The sequence below is a fragment of the Megalobrama amblycephala genome, linkage group LG7, assembly GCF_018812025.1.
Source record: "Megalobrama amblycephala isolate DHTTF-2021 linkage group LG7, ASM1881202v1, whole genome shotgun sequence".
Taxonomy (NCBI): domain Eukaryota; kingdom Metazoa; phylum Chordata; class Actinopteri; order Cypriniformes; family Xenocyprididae; genus Megalobrama; species Megalobrama amblycephala.
In genome coordinates, this window is record NC_063050.1 from 42,900,865 (window position 1) to 42,925,027 (window position 24,163).

A 24,163-nucleotide genomic window follows, 5' to 3' on the forward strand; every position below is an offset into this window, starting at 1 on the left:
AGTATTGGGAAGCCAGAATCTATCAACAGAAACATTCATTAGCCGAACTCTGCTGGTCTGTTTTATGCATTGTTATTTTTCAACAAACCATATTATAGATGCATCGTCAGATTTAAGATGAACCGCGATGCAAGTGTGTGCCGAACCGTGGGTGGAGAACGGTATGGTTTGATTTTTTACCGATTACACCCCTACTACATAGTAAGTATAGTATGACAGTATGCTCTTATGAATATGTGAATTTTCTCCCTTAAGCCCTCATATATGGTAATGATAAATATTTCATGTCATTACTAGATGAACCAAATTATTCTATATATAAAACCAATCTTTTATCTCAGTAGCTGTGGAAAGGAATGTGTACCCTCTAGGGTGGGTACTTGGCATGTTTTCAGCTGCAATGAGAGCAGCAAAGACATTTCATTACACCAAACTAGTCTTATTTTATGAAGAATCTCGAAGCTGAATCCCTTAGGAACTTATTAAATGTTTGCGGTTTCAGATTGTTTTTGTCAGTGTGTGTATGTGTGAGAAAGACAGCATGGTAATGTTTGTTTTCATCATTATCCCAATGAACATATAGGTGCTGGGCACATAATTAGATTATCATCAAAAAGTTGATTTATTTCACTAATTCCATTCAAAAAGTGAAACTTGTATATTATATTCATTCATTAACACAGACTGATATATTTCAAATGTTTATTTCTTTTAATTTTGATGATTATAACTGACAAATAATGAAAATCCCAAATTCAGTATCTCAGAAAATTAGAATATTACTTAAGACCAATACAAAGAAAGGATTTTTAGAAATCTTGGCCAACTGAAAAGTATGAACATGAAAATTATGAGCATGTACAGCACTCAATACTTAGTTGGGGCTCCTTTTGCCTGAATTACTGCAGCAATGCGGCGTGGCATGGAGTCGATCAGTCTGTGGCACTGCTCAGGTGTTATGAGAGCCCAGGTTGCTCTGATAGTGGCCTTCAGCTCTTCTGCATTGTTGGGTCTGGCATATTGCATCTTCCTCTTCACAATACCCCATAGATTTTCTATGGGGTTAAGGTCAGGCGAGTTTTCTGGCCAATTAAGAACAGGGATACCATGGTCCTTAAACCAGGTACTGGTAGCTTTGGCACTGTGTGCAGGTGCCAAGTCCTGTTGGAAAATGAAATCTGCATCTCCATAAAGTTGGTCAGCAGCAGAAAGCATGAAGTGCTCTAAAACTTCCTGGTATACGGCTGCGTTGACCTTGGACCTCAGAAAACACAGTGGACCAACACCAGCAGATGACATGATACCCCAAACCATCACTGACTGTGGAAACTTTAAACTGGACCTCAAGCAACATGGATTGCGTGCCTCTCCTCTCCTCTCTTCCTCCAGACTCTGGGACACTGATTTCCAAAGGAAATGCAAAATTTACTTTCATCAGAGAACATAACTTTGGACCTTTTTGTCTTTAGCCCAGGCAAGACGCTTCTGACGCTGTCTGTTGTTCAAGAGTGGCTTGACACAAGGAATGCGACAGCTGAAACCCATGTCTTGCATACGTCTGTGCGTAGTGGTTCTTGAAGCACTGACTCCAGCTGCAGTCCACTCTTTGTGAATCTCCCCCACATTTTTGAATGGGTTTTGTTTCACAATATTCTCCAGGGTGCGGTTATCCCTATTGCTTGTACACTTTTTTTCTACCACATCTTTTCCTTCCCTTCCCCTCTCTATTAATGTGCTTGGACACAGAGCTCTGTGAACAGCCAGCCTCTTTTGCAATGACCTTTTGTGTCTTGCCCTCCTTGTGCAAGGTGTCAATGGTTGTCTTTTGGACAACTGTCAAGTCAGCAGTCTTCCCCATGATTGTGTAGCCTACAGAACTAGACTGAGAGACCATTTAAAGGCCTTTGCAGGTGTTTTGAGTTAATTAGCTGATCAGAGTGTGGCACCAGGTGTCTTCAATATTGAACCTTTTCACAATATTCTAATTTTCTGAGATACTGAATTTGGGATTTTCCTTAGTTGTCAGTTATAATCATCCAAATTAAAAGAAATAAACATTTGAAATATATCAGTCTGTGTGTAATGAATTAATATAATATACAAGTTTCACTTTTTGAATGGAATTAGAGAAATAAATCAACTTTATGATATTCTAATTATATGACCAGTACCTGTAAGTCTTGTCTTCAGATGCTCTGCTTTAGGCTGTAGAAGAAATCACTCACCTTCACCATCATAAGATTGTCAATGATAACTTACAGCTCAAAGCAATGCAAAACAAAACTTACTAAACTAAACTTAAGATCATGGAACTGAAGTCACAATAGATTTTTGAAGGGGTGAGAAGTATGAATGTTTTTTCCACTTACCAAATTTCAGCAATACAAAACTGTCCCTTTATACACTACCATTCAAAGGTTTGGGGTCAGCAAAAATTAATGCTTTCATTCAGCAAAGACACATTAAACTAACCAAAAGTGACAAGATTTCTGTTTCAAATAAATGCTGTTCTTATGAAATTTCTGTTCATAAGAGTATCCTGAAAAAATATATGACAGTTTCCACAAAAATATCAAGCTGCACAACTGTTTTCAACATTGATAATAAGAAATACTTCTTAAGCACCAAATCAGCAAATAAAAATTCAGTTTTGCTTTCACAGGAATAAATTACATTTTAAAATATATGAAAATATATTAGTTGTTTTAAGTTATTTTAAATTGCAAAAATATTTCACAATGTTTCCCTTTCAAGGGAACTCAATGCTGCGTCAGAATGTTGACGCTATGAGAATGCTTCTGCGTCTAAAGCAATTTAGACTGTATGTCTCCCTGCCCACGTTATATTACGGGAGGACACACGCACAATCTTTGTGTGGGAGCTGACTGTTCACTGCGAACATCTGCCATTAAGGATGCTCCGCTCCCACCTGGCCCTCTTCGAGGAGAGTGGCCAGGCACATGCCCCTTGTGGTTCAGGTCATAGGGGTCGCAAATGGAATTAGTGGAGGAGATTGGGATGGGCCCGTCCCTTTTTTCAGCTTTCACCCAATGGTTCCAGAGCTTTATTCTGGATCTGGAAACATGCTTTACGGTTTCTTTTGGTCCGAGTAAAGGCCCAATGCTTATGAGGCGGTTGTGACTTGAACCATGGCCAAGTTAAACATTAACTGGATGACAGAGAAACAGGAAGTATGCCATAAGAGCAAGCTAGCTTTTTCAAGAGGAGCGTTTTCTTCCTAGCAAGTCACAGCCTCCAGATTGGAGCCTGCAGTTCATTCTGAATCCCCACAGTCGAGTTCCTGGAATAAAACATTTTCTGCCTGTCTTTAGTGTCCAACTTTTTGTTTATCATGGGGCTAAATGAACATGGGTATGGGGTGATGCCCAGGGTTGAAGAGAGTCTTGGGAGCTATCTCTCTCTCGAGTTTTCATCGACATTACCTACAAAGCCTAGTAGAACAACTTCTTCCTTGGTGGGTATAGCCTATGCAGCAGTAGGTCAGACTGGAGCATGGCTGCACACAATGCCAATACTGCAGGCATACCAGGCCGTTCTACTAAGGGACTTGGATGAAGGTGAAGGAGTGGGCCCAGACACTATGAAAGTGTTGTGCCATGACACAGATTTGTCTCTTGGGGCCATCAAGGAAACTGCCTGTGCTATCAGCCATTCCATGGGAGCTATGGTGGTGCTTTCCCATCCTGGCCTCTTCAGAGACGCAGTGGTGTTCCAGAAGTTTATCCCTCGCCGGACCCAGGTCCTGAGCTCCTCACACCGGCAACAACAAAAACAGAGTGTCGCTTCTCGAGCCCCCCTCAGAAAGACTGGGAGTTGAGACAGCACTCTCAGCCGAAGTCTTCCCAGGGGCAGCTGGATCAGAAGACCATCGTCCTCTCAAAGAAGGCTTCAGGCAAGAGGTCCTAATGCCAGAGGGCTCAGGCCTTTAAAGGCTGGCCTCTCCAGGGAGATGTGGGAACATCCAGCTTATTGTCAAATCAGGTCAGAGAACTAGTTTGTAACAATAGATCTGAAGGAACTGTACTAAGGGTCGACCAATTATCTGAGCCGAAATTAAGCATTTTTATGATTATCGGTATCGGTCATTTTCAAAACCGACTTTGCCGATAAAATAATTTAATTTTGAAACGCGCTATTTGGCTCGGATGCAGCCACTTCTGTCTGAATGCACCACTCTGTGGCCTAGAGCAAGCCCCGGTCTCCGCCCATCTGATTTGTTGGGAGCTGCGAGTCCGGCCAGTCAGCGCGGAAGGCTAAAGGCACGGAAAGATTCGCACTCACACCGAAAGCACTTGCTAACTGGAGCTGCTTCAGTGATCAAGCATCAGTTGTCTCTCAAATGTAAGGCAGCAGCAGACGTTGCTGAAGTTGCATCAATCATGCTGGATCGCGCATAATTATACTCATTCCCGCAGGTTTCGCGATTATTAAGCAGGAAGTTTCACAAACTTCCTGAGTGATTCAGCGGTACCAAGTCTGCCTCTCTCTCAAATGGCTTCACATCCATAGTATCCATATTCAGTCTGTAAGCTGCAATATTAGCATGCATTTTGGACAGTTGACAGAACTGGCACTTGCACGTCATTTTAAGTCATGGTTGCACGTCATTTTAAGTCATGGTTGCCCTCTTTGCAGACTGGCACACTAGATTCTCCTTTGGGCCCTGGCCAAGGTGCTCCTAGTGAAGGCAGTTTACACCCCTGGGCACATGAATCAGAAAGCAGACATTCTGTCAAGGCTGAGAATGGAGACTCCACCAAATGGTGGAGTTGATTTCCTTCTTGAGGAAACTGTATGCCTTGAAGTGGAGACCCTTCATTTCATGGTGTAGCAAATGTGAGTTATTGGACCTAGTTAATGGCCCTTGTTGTTTCAGTGCTGGAGTTCCTTCAGGATAATTTTTCTGCTGGGTTAACCCCCTCCACTCCAAAGGTTTAAGCAGCCATTGATGCTTACCCCGCACCTTTGGGCAGTGATCATCGGTATCTTGTTTCCTCTGTGGTGCTATGTTGCTGAGGCCTGCAAGTCATGCAAGAGTTTGGTATTTGGCCATTGTTCTAGAGCAGTGTTTCCCAACCTGGGGGTCTTAGTCTCGTAAGATTTACGAGGGGTCGCCAAGCTTACTCTAGTTTAAGGGTTAGGGATGAAACGGTTACCAGTTTGACGATAAAACACAATGCGGTTTCCAATGGTTATTATTAATTTAATATTTTAATCATCATTAAAACTGTATTTAATTGCCAGGATTTGTAAAACTCATGGTAAATACTGTCCAGTATTAAGCAAAGTAAGCAACAGTCTCAGGCAGACACAACACGCAGTGAGTTTTGTTTTGCTTAGAAAAAATGGTGGAAAGAAGTGAGAGGTTTTACATCCTTTACAACTGAGTGCTGAGGAAAATTATATGAATTAAGTATGAATGAATTCTATGAATGTATCTCTGAAGGGAACTGACTGCCTTGAGAAAAGTTTTGATTGCATTTTTGTTTTCCATCTTCCCTCCGTGTAACGCATATTTTATAAGTGCTGCTTTGTGTACAGAGGTTACCTGGGAAACAGATCTATTTCTACTGTTCCATAAGCGCCACCTACTGAGAGAGAGTGGATTTACATTTTCATTCAGCCTGTCTGCGACTTTTGTTTGTGAAACTCAGACCACATTTTTATGCGCTGTTGTAAACCAGTTAATGGAAATTAAGCTAATGTGCATTCTAATAATCTAAATTCATATAATAAGGTATCTAGAATTATTCATTGAGCAGATAAAATACCTATAATCATTTTGACATCCTGTTTCTTAAAAATGGTTTAAAGGCTGGAATATTAGGTTTAGCATTTTATAAAATATTTTGGTCAATACATTATTTGAACATTTAGTACATGTTAGTAGATAACATTATATTGTAAGTCAAAACTGTTTGTAGTTTTTAATGCTACTATTTTAATGTTTCTGCTGTTGTTACATTTATTAAAAAATTAACAACTGATTTTGTAATCCCTGTCAGTTAATGAAATGTCTTCAAGTGTGTTTTGTCGTTAAGGATTTTGAATGTTAAAATAGGGGTCTCCTGGAAAAAAGGTTGGGAACCAGTTCTAAAGGGATTGTCTATGGCAGTGGTTCTCAAACCTTTTTTGACATTTTGCATGTACCCTCATCTAACACACCTGATTTAAGTCATCAGCTAATTAGTAGAGACTGCAAGAGTTGATTTGGGTGTGTTAGATGAGGGAGACATGCAAAATGTGCAGTGGTGGGGGGTACCCAGGACAGGTTTGAGAACCACTGGTCAATGGCACACTTTGAGACTATTGAGTCAGTCTATTGAGTCATGCCTAGTGGCATAAAACTGACCAGTTGCTGGTATGCTTTGCTTAACCGAGACGGGGTTCCTCAGCATCTAAGCAAAGGATAAGCAAGTAGATTGTTGAGACTTATTTCTGTGGCTTATTAGACGCGTGGCCTTACTTCACCTCTATTAATAAAAGCCCATTCTACAAGAAGTATGGCTGCCTCTAAAGCCGGGGACACACTTAACGATTGTAAGGCCGATTATGAATGTAATTTGATACTAAAGACTGATCAGAGTCAGAGCCAGTTGCATTCAGTCGGTGTTTATAGTCAGCATTTAAAATCATATAGTGTGTTAAGTTCAGTCTTAGAATGTTTCAGCTAGTCGTTAAGTGTGTCCCCAGCTTAAGGCTTTGTTGTCAGGGGTTTCCCTTCAAGAGGTTTGTGATGTGGCAGGTGGTGCCTCTCTGTACACTTTTATTAGATTCTTCAGAGTCCATGCCAGGATCTCAAGTGCTTATGTTCTAAGCTTTTGTTTGTCACGGAATCATGTTTCACCAATGAGATTGGAGTGATTTCACATGTGCTTCAGTCACAATCACGCAGAAGTCTTCCCATAGCATCAACATTCTGCCCCACCGTCTTGTTTACTTCTCAGGGAACCAAGGTTACAGTCGTAACCTAAACATTCTATTGTATTTTTGATCAAACAAATGCAGCCTTGGTCAGCATAAGATACCTTTTTTTAAAACACATAAAAAGTGTTTCTTTTTGGTAAAAAACAAAAACAAAAAAAACAACCCAAACTCTTGAACAGTAGAGTAATTTGTATCTGACACATTTGAGAGGTCTGTGTAGAGCTAAATTTCTCTCATACTTGGTTTGCGTAGTAGCTGTTAAAGAACAATTCAAATGTTAAAACGTGTCTAAATTTCAACTATAAACATTTGTGTGTGTTTTTAAGGATCAATGCTTTTTGTTTATTTATCAAAATGGAATTGCTTCCATGTGTGGCTTCGTAATTATTTGACTGATTTGTGATTTTTTTTTTTAATCATAAGTTTGATATAAAAAAAAAAAAAATCCGATTTTTTTTTTTCTTCACTGAAGAACAGTGCCCGGTTGCATAAACCGCCTTAAGTGTAATTTTCCCTTAAGATTGCCCTTATGTTTCCCTTAAACTTAAGGGTGTTGCAGAAAATAACCGTTAAGTATTACTTAAGGGTTTCTTTAGGTGAAACGTCATAAACCCTAAGAATTTCCCTTAAGTATGTATTTTTCACTTAAGTAATACCTTAAAAAACCGTAAGTGTTGCATAAAGCCCCTTAACCGTCATTTCCCTAAGTATAACATAAGGTTAGGAAAACTTCACCTTAAGTGTTACACGGAGTGAGCAGGTTCAATCCAAGTCTTCTAATGAGACACGATCGACCGCTTTATATGATAAACAAATTGTACTTTAGCCGTTTATTCACATAAACATTGATGAGATCACATATGTAGCACATATCATATATGGTCAACGGAAGCGCAAACGAACAAACCTCATTGGTTCTTGTGCGCACGTTTGAGCTTCCGACACAGCCGTAATCATATGGATGTCTTTCAATAAATGGACATAAATGATGAGAGAATATTAAAAATATCTTTATTTGTTATCCAAAGGTGAATGAACGTGTTATGGGTTTGGAACGACATGAGGGTGAGTGAATGACGGCAGAAATCTCAATTTTGAGTAAACTATCAATTTGAGTTTCTCGTCTGGTCGTTCTCTTTCATATTTGGTTTTCTTTTTTGTTTTCCTTATCCATCTTATGTTGTTTTCTGTGAAAACTTACCACGATATGTATTAACAAATAACGTGTCCATGGCAACAGTAGAATTTTATAACGGCAAAACCTGGGATGCTGTCGTGAAACACTTAACGGTTTCCCTTACCTAAAGCCGGGGACACACATAACGATTAGCTGAAACATTCTAAGACTGAACTAAACACACATACCGATTGTTTCCTTTGACTGGAGCCGATTTATATACTTACACATGGAATTTGAAGACCGACTGTAATCGCAGACTGAACGCAACTGGCTCTGACTGGACGCGTTTGAGCGCGATCTGTCATAAGTATCAATTTACATTCATAATCGGCCTTACAATCGTTAAGTGTGTGCGCGGCTTAAGTGAACAGTTTAAGAGATTATATGCAACACCCTTAAGTCATTCCCTTAGTTAAGGGGAAATCATGCCTTGAGTGTTATACTTAAGGGAAAAACTTAAGGCGCTTTATGCAACCGGGCACTGGTCCTTGAAGCCATCATCTATATTTACTGTGTTTACTATGGTCTACTTCATGCTAGTCTTTGTTTGACCTAATTGAAATGGTTGACCATATTTAATAGGTTAGTCTTTAAAAATCACATTAAATGACCTTTTGTATGATCGCCCTGACACCATGGATCGTACACTAATGTGCTATGTTGCTAGACAACTATAAACAGCCTACAGTTTGGCTAATGAACTATGTTACTGGTGGGAAGAATTGTTTATTCCTTTTATTAGTATTAAAGTTAGATTGAACATTTGTCTCTTTTATCATATTGCTGTTTCCAAATTTAATAAATGCAGCAGGCCCGGCGCTGGGGGCGGGTGGTGATCGGATGGGGGTGTAGTTAAAGTCTTGTTGCTTTAATCTGTTTGTCATGTTAATTATGTGTCCACAAGGGCTTGTATTGGTCTGTTGAGTTTTTATTTGCAATATTGTTTTTTAAGCCATCATGAGATATTAAACAATAAGCATTGATTGTTTTTTAGGGGTACACATACACATGGTACACATACTCAAACACGTACTGCAAATTTTCAGTATGGGTCTTTTGATTTGGCATGCACTGTGTACTGAATGAATGTAGCATTGTTTTAACCACTGCATGTGTGGAACTTATTTGTGTGTGGAACGAAACTGATATAGAATGGAAGCATAGATATATACACTAGATGTCGCCTTGGGGTTCTAAGCATGCGTCAAAACCGCTGCCATCTTGGAACAGGGGTCTTGTCATAGGAAGTAGCTAGGTAACACTGCTATCTCCGCCCGTACTTTGAATTCATGGACGATGCCGGACTTTTGTGCTGCGTATGGATGTTCAAACGAAAGAAATCTAAAAAACAGACAGCAAGGGATTACATTTCACAAGTGAGAATGTGTTTTATGATACTGAATGTTACGAAATTATATTTCTGGTTACGTAGGTTTGTTTCAGTCCTTGGTTAACGACCGCAGCTAGTTTTTGACAGTTAGGAAAACCGCAGTAGGGGTAAAATCTTTGCGTGGCGGGGGCAGCTGCCACTGAGACCTGTCACTCGACCTGTCACCGCTATATGCGCGTGCCCCGCGACCTGTTGCCGCTGCCACTCGATCTGTTACAGTACGCGCCAGTCACTTGACCTGCCACGGCTGTACCTGCCTGCCCCGCGATCTGCCACGGATAAAAGCGCCTGTAAGTCGAACTGCCACGGATAAACGCGCCTGCCCCGCGACCTGCCACGGCTATACCCGCCTACTCCATGACCTGTAATGCCATCTATGCTTAAAATGTATTGCGCGTCTACATGAGGTTGCGTGGTAGGTGTTAAGTGTCGGTCGAAATATTTGTCGGTAGAAATATTTCGCAAAAAAATAAATAAATAAAATGAAACTGTTTACTGCAAACTTCACCTGATTCTTGTTATACTGTACATGTTCGCAATTAAGTACCACTATGGTGACTATCATGTTGTTTTACTGTTTTATTCTTTAATAATTATATGTAAGTAGCGATAGTTCATTCGAAGTTTACTCAAGTGGAAGAATGTGACTAATAAACTTAGGCCTACTAGCACTATGCATTATATTTTTAAAAAGTAGATTATCTTAATAACAAAACCTTAAATTTTCTCTGGACTCAATGATAAATACATGTCTGACCGTTGGAACGAACCAAAAAAAAAAAAAAACCCTAGAAAATCGCATTCATGACGATTTATGGTGATTTTATTTCCGTTAGACCTTTGGCTGCATTGACTCTGATGCATTAAAGCGAGGGGCTCCCCTGTTCCAAGATGGCGGCTCTATTGACGCATTCGTTCCAATGAACTGCCGTAGCCAAGGCGACATCTAGTGTATATATCTATGGAATGGAACAATATAGTTTGTTGTTGCGAATGCATCTGAAAAATAATAGAGGACACAGAATGAGTTGCTGTAGGAAAAGTGCATGATCCAACTTATCCTAAACTTGAGACGTGTGTTATAAGTGCTATAAAGCACTATATTAAGTGCCATCTTATGGTTATGTCCCTATTGATGAATGCTAGAAAGTCATGTGAGTATTTCCATTTAAGTCTCGTCCTGACAGCAAGCGAGTCTCTGTTAAACTTTGGACAGACGCAATGCAATAGAATGTGAGTATAATAATTCTACTTTTTTTTTCTTCTATACTGCTGGCTACGCCCCTACTATTTGTCCCATTATCCACAGCGAATTAAAGAACAAGCGAAAAAAAGCTACACACCCCGTATACACATCTATACAAAATGTCAGAGGAAACATAACACAGCCGATGTGCGTCTCTGCTGATTTCTATAAACATTTCATCACTGCATAAGAATAGGAAAAGAACACATCCAAAATTAGAGAGCTTGAATAAAACCCCTGGCAGCTGCTTCTGAATGCAAAGCCCCAACCAATCCTTCTTTCCAGTACTGCATCTTATCAACAATCAACACAGATTTCTGATGCATTAGCTACAAGAATTCAATCAGTTATGCTCATTAATTACCTACGATAAAACTATATTTATCAAATAACCCAAACCATCCCCAAACAATACACACAGACTATTAAATCTAATGAACGCATCAAAACAAAACACACTGGATGCAGAAAATACAATCAAGTAAATTATTTAAACATTGGATAAGTACTAATCTCACCCGCAGGCACAGTTATTGCTGATGTTATCCAATTTGGTTATATAGCCTGCAGCGTCACCAGACAGTATGTACTGGCTACAGGACAATAATAGCAGGGATTGCTCTCACCTTGAGGGTTAACTGGACTTAAGTACCTTCCTTAAGGGCAGAAAAATGAGAGAGCTGTTGGGTCTCTCTCCAGTTCACTGATGAGCCTTAATAACCAGCAATGAACCTGCACATTTTATCTATTCTTAATGAAAACACTCATCAAGTTTAGCTGGGATCAGTAAAGCTAGACATGTATACTTTACAGTTTTTCTCAATCGCTTTGGCACATTTTTTGAAACACTCTTACCATTCTCTAAACTGTAAGTGTGACTTGTGCAATTGTCACAACTGTATGCTGGAACATGCTGCAAAATGTAGTTACTCACCCCAAACATTTAATGTATGCTTCAATCCTAGTTATTGAGTCAGTAAATTGGCCAGTGCCACTAAAATAAAGCATTGTTTTCATTGTGTGAGCCACACTGGTCAAATTTTTAGATGTTTTTCACCATGGAAACATTTGTTATTTACAAACTTCATGTTTTTTTTACTTTTTTTTTTTTTTCTTCTGACACTGACTCCTTTCTACACTATACAAGAATGTCAGTTTTGTCTATAGCTGAATTCTCTTGTATATCACATTGAGATTCTTAGAAACAGATTTCAACAGTATGTAAAATTTTACTGGGAAAAGTCGATACTGTAGTAGAAAAAAAGTAAATAAACATTTTTGTTTATACAGTACATTTATTTTTGTAGTAATGCATTACATGTAAAATTCACAGTTGTTCATTTTTTATGTATTCTGTCTTCCCCTAACAACACAACAAACTATTAAGCTCTTTCACGACAAGCAACTGTGAATTTTCAGTTTACATGTAACACATTTCTACAAACATAAATGTACTATATAAATATGTACTGCTGTAAATACGCCTCTCTAGGGTTGTGACATTCCTCCATGTTCAAAATTGATTCGTATTTCATTACAATGGCAGGCCATTTGCCAATTTATCAGACATTACAAACATTCCATGTCAGATATTTATGGAATATATCATGTCTGATACGTTATGATAACTGAATGGATCATTTTGCATGTGATGGCTCACATGATGAAAGAATGTTTAGAAATTGTGAAGTGACTGCACTGAGAATCAACTTCTCAGTTTTGATCAACAAGCCATGTGCATTTAGTTATTGTGCAAACTGTAGACAATTGTACTTTTTTGCACATGTGATAAAATGCAATTTGCTTAAATCAATAAGAAATTCAAATTTGATGTGAAAAAGAAAGAAACTGTTCAGATATCTGAACTCATTGTTTTGTTTTTTTCTCAATCACTCATTTGAGAACTGAGTGATTGAGAAAAACTGTAAATTTCTTATACATTTTTTGGAGATCAATCACATTTGAATCCTTTGATTCAAAGCAAAAAAAAAAAAAAAGTGTGTACAAGACCAAAAATGAAATATCTGTCATTAATTACTCATCCTCATGTTGTCCCAAACTTGTAAAACCTTTGTTTGTCTTCAGAACATAAATTAAGATATTTTTAATGAAATCCAAGGGTATTTGATCCACACATAGACAGCAACGACACTGCACCTTTTGAGGTCCAGAAAGGTATCATTAAAACCGTCAACGTGACTACAGCGGTTCAACCTTAATATTGTAAAGCGGCAAGAAAATTTGTGCGCAAAAACAATGTCCCCTGTCATACTGCTAAGCTATTTGCATTGCAGAGCTTCAGTGTTTACATCCGAACAGCAGCTCAGTATTGGCCGCGTTGAGCCCACATTCAGACATAAACACTGAAGCTCTGCAATTAAGTGTCATAAAGTTTGCATATGACAGAAGCAAATTATAGGGTCTGTTTACACCTGGTCACTTCATGCATTTTTGTCCCAGACTTCATTACACTTTGTCACATAAACGTGCCTCAGCAAAACTACTAAATCCTATCTTCAATTCCCGTGCTATATGCAAATTCACATCAGCGAAAGCAACAGATGTGAGCTGCATTTTATTTATCATCAGCTAATTTCAAGATCAAATCCAGTTCAAATTTTTAATGTTGCATTTTAAACATTGAGCAATAAAACAGGAACAAATAAACAAATCACAAATAAATACAACTGAACAAAGATACAGATGAAATAAAATTATAATAAAATTAAATAAAAATCATTATTCATTCATTTTTAATCATTTTGAAAATTTTGTGCGAGTTTGTACATTCAAGCGCAAGACGATGTGAAAGAGAACTCAAATCAGTATTCGCATAATGCGCAGGTACCAAATTGAATTCTCTTTCACATCTTCTTGAGCTTCATGTTTAAATTTAAAAACATATGCAAATGACAAACTTCCATGGTGATGCTGCACTGGCTTGACATTTCCGCACCATGCCACAACAGTTTCAGGCTGTCTACACTGCATCTGGTGGAGACACGGTGTAACACACTCTCACGCATTTATTTATTTTTACCATTTAGGGAGGAGTAGAATTAACATATGTGGCTTCAACAACCAGATGCATTTACACTTGTCCAGTTTTGTCTGGAATGCATCACTTCAGGAGGTGGTTTGAGTGAAAAGAATTTCAGGGGGTCATTTATGCCTGGTGTTTTCACAATCTGATAGCTATCCAATCAGAGAAAAGCATTAAGTGACCAGGTGTAAACAGGCCCATAAATGACAGTAAAATACTGTATAAAGTAAGCTCCAAAATTTTGCAAATACCCTTGGCAAAGTGGGGTTTTGGACAATATCAGAATTTTATTAAACAAACAAAGAAAAATAATGAATTCAGAACATAGAATAAAAATTATCATTTATTTACAGTACAAAGCATCACTAAGTTATGTTCTAACTGGTGTGTTGTGCACTATCCTTTATTAGCAATCAAGCAATTAAGTTTTAATGGTGTGTAGAACCAGTAACCTTTAAAAAAAAAAAAAAAAAAAATAGGCCACGTTTAATCCAGTAATGACAAAGGGGCACGACTGACTGACTGTTATGTGTACTGCCATTATTATGTAATCAAAGTCACAGTAAATCTATATACAATTAGACATTAGAGAGTATAATTATAAAAGAGTGTAATTATACAAAATATTTGAATATATTTCAGAATATTAAAATATTTAGAAATTAGGGCTATGCATTTAAAATGTTGTTAATTTATAAAAGTGGTTCTCAATCAGGGGGCCTCAGCAACCTTCCAAGGAGGCTGCAGGATGACTAAAAAGTATTTAAATTAATATATTATTATTAATATATTAAAATAATCTAGCTGTAAATGACATTAAAATGCACATAAAATAAATCTGTATAGGGCTGGGTGATTTTTCCGATTAATTCAAATTTAATGTTTTGATTTAATTATTTTTTTAATCGGAGAAATCGCGATTTTGAATAAAAATGTTAGCAAGCGTTACAATTAGATGTTGACAATAAAGCAATGATAACAGTATTAGGAGAAGAAAATGACCCGACGTCATGATGGCGTCGGTGTTGTGCCGAATTTCGACTCCCTGCCACATTATTACCCCCTTCGTTGAAGTCGCTACCTGATTGCCTAATCTTAACCCCTCCCCCACACCTACTCCTAAACCTATCAATACTAGGATGGTAATAATCTGGCAGGGGGTCGAAATTCGGCACAACACCGGTGCACCTGATTAACCGCTCTCATGTGACGCTCTATGAATGTAGAACACATTACTATTCTCAAGCGGCTGTTCATTCAGAAAAGCGTTATTGGGGTTATGCGCAATCTAAGTTCCGTTTTATTTTTTTTGCCATATTGCCCAGCCCTAAATCTGTATACTCAAATCATATGCCCCCTGTGTTTAGGGCCTATCAGTTGGTGATGTGCAGGTTTGCAAATAATTTGATTCAAAAATGCAATCAATTGACAGCACTAGTACAAATATGTAAGTAGTTTGACTTAAGTAATTTGTAAAATTTTATGGGAGTGGACAGTCACTGCTGAGCTCCTTTGGCACTATTTCTGTTTCCATGGTAACAGTAAGTACTCTGATTGGTGGAGTTTTCTTCACAATTATGGTTAATGTAGTCTTTCACAGGAAATTGGGCAACTAAACACAGTCTTTTAAAAGTAAAATCTGCCACAGAAGCATATTTTAACCTCAGATTTCTGATTTCTCTTTACTTCTGAAACCCTACTGTTGTGTTCGACTGAAGTCGTTTAATTTATGTATGGATGGATGTTCTGCATGTATTTGTCTGTGTAGAGTGTGGTAATGCAGAGATGACTGGAGTGGTTAGCAGATTACGAGAGTGGATCACAGTTCTTCATGAGAGTGGCAATCCCAGCAAGAAATACAAGTTCCAGAAGCCAGAGAGGAGTGAGTACACACACACACATAACACAACACAACACATCAAAACGGCTAAAATTACTGCTAACTTAATAAAATTGACGATGGATTTTATGTCCAAAAAAATAAAAAGAAATTAAACTTCTTTCTACAACCTCTCTATCTGTCTGTTTAGAGGTGGACATGAGTAAGGTGCCCCTCTGTAAGGACTCTCTGGGCTGGATGTTCTCCAGACTGGACACAAATTTTGACCTTCAGCTCGACCAATCAGAGCTGTCCAGCTTGAGCTCAGAGAAGAGTGATGTGTGCACTATAGCCTTCCTCAGGTCATGTGACCCAGACAGAGATAGGCTTGTTTCTAGCCAGGAGTGGTGTTCCTGCTTTCAAAGATATCAAGGTACAGTAAACTTACTGTAAACAAACTTTTCCACATGCATTCAAGAATTTCAAGAAACTAAAAGTCTATTAATTTACTGTATTATTAAGAAACCTGCACAAGCACACTGCCTAATAGAACTAACCACATGAACATTATAGCACAGTTAAATAAGACAGAGAGATCAGTACCTTGAAGCAAAGCAGACATGAAAGTAAAACCAGTATGTTTTCATGGATACACTCAAATACAGTTTAGAGGTCATTATACAAAAATATTTCACCAGTCAATTCCATAATCTACCAATGGGAATGAAGTATTCCAGAGCATATGGGTAATGTTATATTAAGGTTGTATATGTTGAAATTAGTTATGAAATAGCACTACTTTTAATAAGATTTAACATTTTTAATTTATCTTGTCAATGTTAATATACTGTACAGTCAAACCAAAATTTATTCAGACACCTTGAACATTTCATTCATTAATACAGTTTATTCACTATAGTTTAAAAAAATGGTAATAAAATATGACTCATATATATATATGTGTGTGTGTGTGTGTGTGTGTTATGTTTATAATCTTGTTAAAATGTTTTGAATATTTTTTTAAATATTTTTAGAAATTTACAATAGCAAAATTAATGATGTTAAAGTACTAATACTACCATATACGACCTTACTGTAAAGTGTATGAAGCACATACAGCCTGTGTATAGTCTGGTGTGTTCATCTGAGAAGGAAAATTAGGACATTAAGTCTCATTAACTGTTAAGACAGAAAATCATTAACTGTTAAGAGAAAGACATTCTAGCAATCATGAAACTTAATCTCCCTTTTGCATAGTGGGGTAATGTAGTACTGAGATATTTATATACTAAATGATATAATGCCTGCAGTTAAAATTGCTCTACCAGTGGAATAATGCTAAAGGTTTCTTTCTCACTTCTGATCTGAAATCAATGTGTTTCAGAGGCTCCCTGCCAATCAGAGATCACGGTCATCCACAAACAGCAAGCTGGGAAGAAATTACTGGGTGAGTCCATTCTCTCGTGTTTCGTTTATATATGTAATTTTCTCAAAGACAGAAAAAAGGGTCCATGTTTGTAATGCAGAATCATGTTTAGTGACAGACCAACATTTTGGCCTCGGGTATTTGGCCATTTTGAGATTATCAGCCTTGACTGATAAGCATTTTAAATTGGCTGAATAAATGAAGTTGGAATAAGAATTTCATGGGTATTTTTATCATCTATATTAGCTAGATTGATGCATCAATCTTATGTTGTAAATTCTATATTTTGTATAATTTATTATAATTTCTATAATAAATGTATTGTACATTCATAACCCAAATAATAAAAAAAAACTATTGACCTAATTCTGTAAAAAATTCAGTTATAATTGTCTACAGCATACTTTTAAAAAATACATTTGCATATTAAATTTTGAACCGATTCAAACTAAATAGTGGCTAAATTATTCCAAAAAAATTGTATCATTGTCATTTACACCTGAATAGACAGACTGTGTCTATTCCCCTTTTTTGACATACCTTATTGAAACACAAAGTGCAGTAGCATTACACACTAAAATCTATTCTAGACTCACAGCTGTAAACACCAGACTTGTGTTCTGTAGTTACAAATATTTGAAACTTTCTTCTCAGCATTTTTCACCATGTTCATATATAAAGCACTAGCATTTAAAAACCAACTCAATGTCATCACAACCTGAACACAGTTACAGTGGTGCCATACAGCAAGAGGGAAGCCAACATTAATTCTATTAAAGCTAGAAATCACTCAGAATTTCTTTCCCTCTCTCTGAAGGTCGCGTGTTTAATTTGAGCAGGGGAATGAGATAAGGGAAAATTGGACATGAAAAAAAGGATATTTTTAACTGCTGTTTCTCCCCTGAGTGGAACGCACAGTGACGGCTCTGGCTTCCGGCACTGAATTATAAAAAGACAAAAAAAAGAGAGAAAGATTAAAAAAAAACCTTGACTGTGGTGATTCTGTAGCAAGAAGCTGTGAAGTTGAAAAGCAATGAATGTGAGCGAGAGACAGAGAGAGAGAAAGCAAGCTCTCGGAGGTGACAGCTATGTTCTCTGACATTGAATATATCATCTCCCTATCTGTGTGAGTGTGGCTGTGAGACACTCTCTGTGGCTGTGTATAATCTTGTCTTTGATGTAATCTTTCCTGACATTAGGACTGATGCTAATGTGTGTGTGTGTGTTGTTTGTGTAGGTCCATACATCCCCTCCTGTGATGAGGATGGCTTCTATAGGCCTCACCAGTGTCATGGTAGCAGTGGTCAGTGCTGGTGTGTCGACCGCTATGGAAACGAGGTTGCGGGGTCTCATACCCACGGGCCTGCTGACTGTGGTAAGCATCCATAAACCTCACATCTTTAGATTCATTATCTAATCATGAGAAACAAGTAAAATTAGTAGTCCGTTTAATATGTATGCAATGATATAGAATTTCTGGGCTGATACGATAACCAATCATTTTACATTTCGCATTTTAATCCTGATTTTTTTTATTTAAAACTGGAGTGGCTAGTTAAAGGGTTAGTTCACCCCAAAATTAAAATTCTTTCTTTAATTACTCACCCTCATTTAGTTCCAAACCCGTAACACCTTCATTCATCATCAGATCACAAATTAAAATTTTTGATGAAATCCAAGAGCTTTCTGATCCCAACGCAATTACTACTTTCAAGGCCTAGAAAGGTAGTAAAGTCATCATTAAAATAGTCCACGTGACTTAACCCTGTGAAACATATGATCACACCGGTGTGATCAGTCTTGGCTGGTCCCTGGAGCGTACGATCACACCGGTGTGAATAGAATGTTAAGTGCATCATGTGATCAACTGCCAATTCAAATGTGCTTTCGTGCGAGCCAGAGACGGACGCGCTCTTAATAATATCACAAATATGCAGTGTTTTTTTTTTAACCACATAATGTTCAGACATTTAAATACACATGAGTAGTAACAAAATAATACATTTAGAGTTTGTAGAATACACAATGATGTCTATGGAAGCGGCAATAACAGTCCTTTCCATTATAATTAGACGACACGTCTTATTCATATCAGATACACATTGTGTAAGTAACTTTAAAATTTACTCTATTCTTCTCCCAGTTCACCGGTTCACTTACTTTCATGTATTTCGGGAGAAGTGGATGAATTTGCGCGTTGTAAATCTAACAGATCCGATTCTCTGTACTGCAGCACAAACAAATATGGCAGCGATCATTATAAAAGGTGTTTAAGCAACAAAATATTTGACAATTGGAATATCAGATATTTCAAGCTATAGTCAAAAAATTTGTGAATATTTTGAAGGAAAAAGGAAAAATGAAATAAAAGCAGATCATTACATACAGCGCTATTGTGGCTGCGGTGTGTCACATAAGAAGCAATGACATGTCACCATGGAAACAAAGTGATAAGTTCTAAATAACGGTCGCTTTGAAAAACTCACGCTGGGGGGTCAGCAAGAATATTTTAAACTTACGTGTGAAAGGGTTAATTGAATAACAAAAATAATGACTTTATTCAACAATTTCTTCTCTTCCGTGTCAGTCTCCGAAGCGCTTCATGTGAGCAGTATGACGCATGTGTGCGCTTCTGACGCAGGAGCTGCTCAATACTGAGCTGGCATTCTGACATAGAACCTGGAAGCACTGCACTGTGTTTAAAACGTGAAAAGCATCGGAGACTGACACGGAAGAGAAGAAATTGGTGAATAAAGTCGTTATTTTTGTTTTGTTTGGTTTTTTCGCACAAAAAGTATTTTTGTCACTTCATAAAATTAAGGTTGAACCACTGTAGTCACATGGACTATTTTAACGATGACTTTACTACCTTTTTGGCCCTTGAAAGTGGTAATTGTGTTGCTTTCTGTGGGGGATCAGAAATCGCTCGGATTTCATCAAAAATATCTTAATTTGTGTTTCGAAGATGAATGAAGGTCTTACGGGTTTGGAACGACATGAGGGTGAGTGGTTAATGACAGATATTTCATTTTTGGGTGAACTAACCCTTTAATTAGCTAATAAATTAGAAAACAATCAATTGACACAAAATAGATACTATACCAAGCTCAATATAGATCAAACTATACCAAGTATTAGTTCTTGCATTCAATAACAATTACATTAGATGAAACAGCGAAATGGAGTCCTTGGGTTTCAAGTTTTTAACACGGCGTGTTCATGGCGTGAGATGCTGAAAAAAATGGTCTGACATTAATTATGCAGACAAAACAAAAGAATGTATACTGTGTGAACTACGGAAGAGGATTAGGGCCAAGCAATCATAAAAAAATAAAACCATCTCGAGATTAAAGTTGTTAAATTTCGAGAAAAAAATCGTTAAATTTCGAGAAAAAAGTCGAGATAAAATGTTGAGAAAAAAGTCGTTAAATTACGAGAAAAAAGTCATTAAATTACGTGAAAAAAGTCGAGATAAAATGTTGAGAATAAACTCATTAAATTATGAGAAAAAGTCGTTAAATTACGAGAAAGAAGTTGTTAAATTACAAGAACAAATTCGTTAAATTATGAGAAAAAAATCATTAAATTTCGAGAAAAAAGTCGAGATAAAATGTTGAGAAAAAAAGTTGTTAAATTACGAGAAAAAAGTCGAGATAAAATGTTGAGAATAAACTCATTAAATTATGAGAAAAAGTCGTTAAATTTTTTACATTTTTCTCATAATTTAATGAATTTGTTCTCGTAATTTAAAGACTTTTTCTCGTAATTTAATGACTTTATTCTCAACATTTTATCTCGACTTTTTTCTCGAAATTTAACGAGTTTTTTCTCGTAATTTAATGAGTTTATTCTCAACATTTTATCTCGACCTTTTTCTCGAAATTTAACACATTTTTTTCTCGAAATTGAACAACTTTAATCTCGAGATGGTTTTATTTTTTTATTATTGCTTGGCCCTAATCCTCTTCCGTAGTGAACAGCTACAGATGTAGCTGTTTTTTGTTGCAGTATTGTATATTGTCTCATGAAACAAATGGCATATTGTTAGATAATTTTGATTGGTTAAATTAATATAAATTAAAACATTTGACATTATTACTACACTACCATTTAAAAGTTTGGGGTTTGTAGCATTTTTTTATGTTTTGTAAGAAGTCTCTTATGCTCACCAAGGCTGCATTTATTTGATCAAAAATACAGTAAAACAGTAATATTGTGAAATAATACAATTTAAAATAACTTGTCTATTTTAATAGTTTAAAATATAAATTTATTCCTGTGATGTCAAAGCTGAATTTTCAGCAGGCATTACTCCCGTCTTCAGTGTCACATGATCCTTCAGAAATCATTTTAATAAGCTGATTTGGTGCTCAAGAATTTTTCTTATTATTTTCAACGTTGATAACAGTTGTACTGCTTCAGATTTTTGTAGAAACGGTCATACATTTTTCTTCAGGATTCTTTTTGATGAACAGAAAGTTCAAAAGAACAGCATTTATTTGAAATTATCACATAATAAATGTCTTTACTGTCACGTTTGATCCACTAAATGCATCCTTGCTGAATAAAAGTATTAATTTCTTTCAAAAACACCAATGAAATTCATTTTAAGAGCTAAAGAAATCAAAAGAGCTACTGTTTTTCCTTTCAGCCACGGAGTCTTCTGGAGATTTTGGCAGTGGTGACTCTCTGCTCTCAGACGATGAGGATGGTGATGTTGTAAATGATGAAGAGGAGATGGGAGATGATGATGATGAATATGAACAAGTTGATGATGAGTATGGTTACCTGTCATAATCTGTTTTTTTTGTTGTTGTTTTTTAATTATATTAAAACATTTAAAAAGAAGGAACCAAATAAAAAACAGACTTTCATTTGGTCTTAAAGCACGTTTCTAGGTGACCTCGGCAGAGTGCAGTACTAACATTACTAAAGGGTTCATCTACCCCTTGTGCTGTATAACATTTGTACAAAATTAATACCAATACTCAATAACCACGTTTCATTTTTGTTACATTTCTTATATTCATCCAAAGTGAACAAGTGTATTGACAGTCCTAGAAGTTCAGGAATTCATAAGCGGGTTTGATGAGAGATTAATGAGGGTTAAATGTTTGCACTTATAAACATGCACACAAATAAACATACAAAATACATGCATACACACACCTGACGGCATGATTACATGACGTAACTCTTTACACCTGCTAGGATGTGATTTTACAGTCATGCCATGAGGGCTTAATGTTGATTTTCACACATTTAGTCACACATTAACGGTTATAATCACATGCCATAACACCACAATCACATGCCTACATTGATTTATCTTTTTTTTCATTAGCAGAATGAATACTTAAAACTACAGATGAATTGTCAAATTATATCAATATTTGATATGTAAAGGTGGACATTCTAGAGCAAACTTGTTTGAAATGGCCAAGACGCGGCCTGGAGTGACCACACGTCAGACACACAATAAAACAGATGTGACTTCAGTCGATGTTACGAGAGGACAGAGTAATGCTATTTACAGAGGCTTACACGCGCACACACACACTTATCTTGTGAATACTTTGGCAGTCCTTGGGCATGAGGTGCCTTTGACGCAACACGAGGAACGGGTGGAAGAGAGGTCTGGGAGAAAAGAGAGAAGGAGATATTTAGTATTAGAATGTAGAACTTGACTGCCATATGAATCTTTAAAAAAAATGAGAGGTTTTTGCGTCACGTTCTCTGTTGTTTTTGTCTATAGGAGAAAGTGGACATGATTAGTTAGTTTGCATATGTTACTGTAGACGACAAATCATACGATAGATGCTGCTGCTGTCACTTAATTCTCCTCGTCCCTCTCAGTGCTTTTGCATTTTCTGTCAGATTTGTTTTCATAATGTGCATATGAAAATATTAATTTACTTCTATGGACATTGTGGTGTTTTCTGAAAAAAAAAAAAAAGAAGTTATTTGGTTGAATGAGTTTATGATAATCAGTTACAGAAGTCAAAGGAATCACCTTTATCAGTGTTGTCAAGCTGTTGTCATAGAGATAACACTTTTTGGTTTGTTTGTTTTTTACAGTATACATATAATTTGCTCAAATAAAGTTACACAGACCAAAACAGAGTTTACTGTACAGTAATTCTATATGTGTGTGTGTGTATGTGTGTGTGTGTGTGTGTGTGTGAGAGAGAGAGAGGGAGAGATGGAGAGAGAATTCTGGTGTGCCTGGTCTGCATTATGTATAAATGCAATTTTAATATTTTATATGCCACAATTTCTCATCTGTACACACACAGTCTCAAACACACACACACACATAAAATGGGGCATCTGTGGGGTTGAACACTTGTTTAATCATTTAAACACAATCATGTGCCTGTCAACTTATGTGTGTGCGTCTGGATCAAATTTACACTGTAGTTCACTGAATTAAAACACTTATCTAAAATTCGATTAAAAATAAGATGCTAAGACAAACCAATGGCTTGGAAACAGTTGCAGCTCTTACTAGAACACATACTAAATATGTTTTGCATATCATAGATGCGTGTGTGTAATGCAAGTATGTGTGAGAGTGTTTTTGTGTTAACGTGTGTGTATATTAGTGTGTGTCTGTCAGTAGCTCTGTACTAGGAACCAACTGGATAAACAAATTTCATTCAACAGCTTTTCCCCTTCCTGTCATTGAAAATCACACTACTGATGGCTTTGGACTGAAGTCACACACACACACAGGTTTGTTTTTGTGAATTGTGGGGATATTTCATAGGCGTAATGGTTTTTATACTGTACAAACTGTATTTTTTATCCCCCTACACTACCCCTACCCATCACAGGAAACTGTGCACATTTTTACTTTCTCACAAAAACTCATTCTGTATGATTTATAAGCCTTTTGAAAAATGGGGACATGGGGTAATGTCACCCTCTCCTTGTAATATCTATGTCATGCCCATATCATTATACAAATTTGTGTCCTGATATGTTACAAAAACACGCACACATACACACTTGTATATGTGGTTTACGTGACTCTCCATAGGTGTAATGGTTTTTATACTCTGCAAACTGTATATTCTATCCCCCTACACTACCCCTACCCCTAAGCCTA

The 24,163-nt window shown here is 37.0% G+C and overlaps 1 protein-coding gene across 4 annotated transcripts in view; it reads left to right on the plus strand.

Annotated features, from left to right (window-relative positions):
• Nucleotides 1-23,171, plus strand: part of spock3 (SPARC (osteonectin), cwcv and kazal like domains proteoglycan 3) — a 49,403-nt gene extending 26,232 nt beyond the window's left edge. For all 4 annotated transcript variants that reach the window (XM_048197589.1, XM_048197591.1, XM_048197588.1 and 1 more), the window contains 5 exons: nt 15,576-15,689; nt 15,838-16,059; nt 17,011-17,073; nt 18,290-18,427; nt 21,704-23,171. In XM_048197589.1, coding sequence (XP_048053546.1) covers nt 15,576-15,689; nt 15,838-16,059; nt 17,011-17,073; nt 18,290-18,427; nt 21,704-21,849 — 683 coding nt within the window. In that variant the 3' untranslated portion in view covers nt 21,850-23,171. The remainder of the gene's footprint in view (nt 1-15,575; nt 15,690-15,837; nt 16,060-17,010; nt 17,074-18,289; nt 18,428-21,703) is intronic.
• The last annotated feature ends 992 nt before the right edge of the window (nt 23,172-24,163 follow it).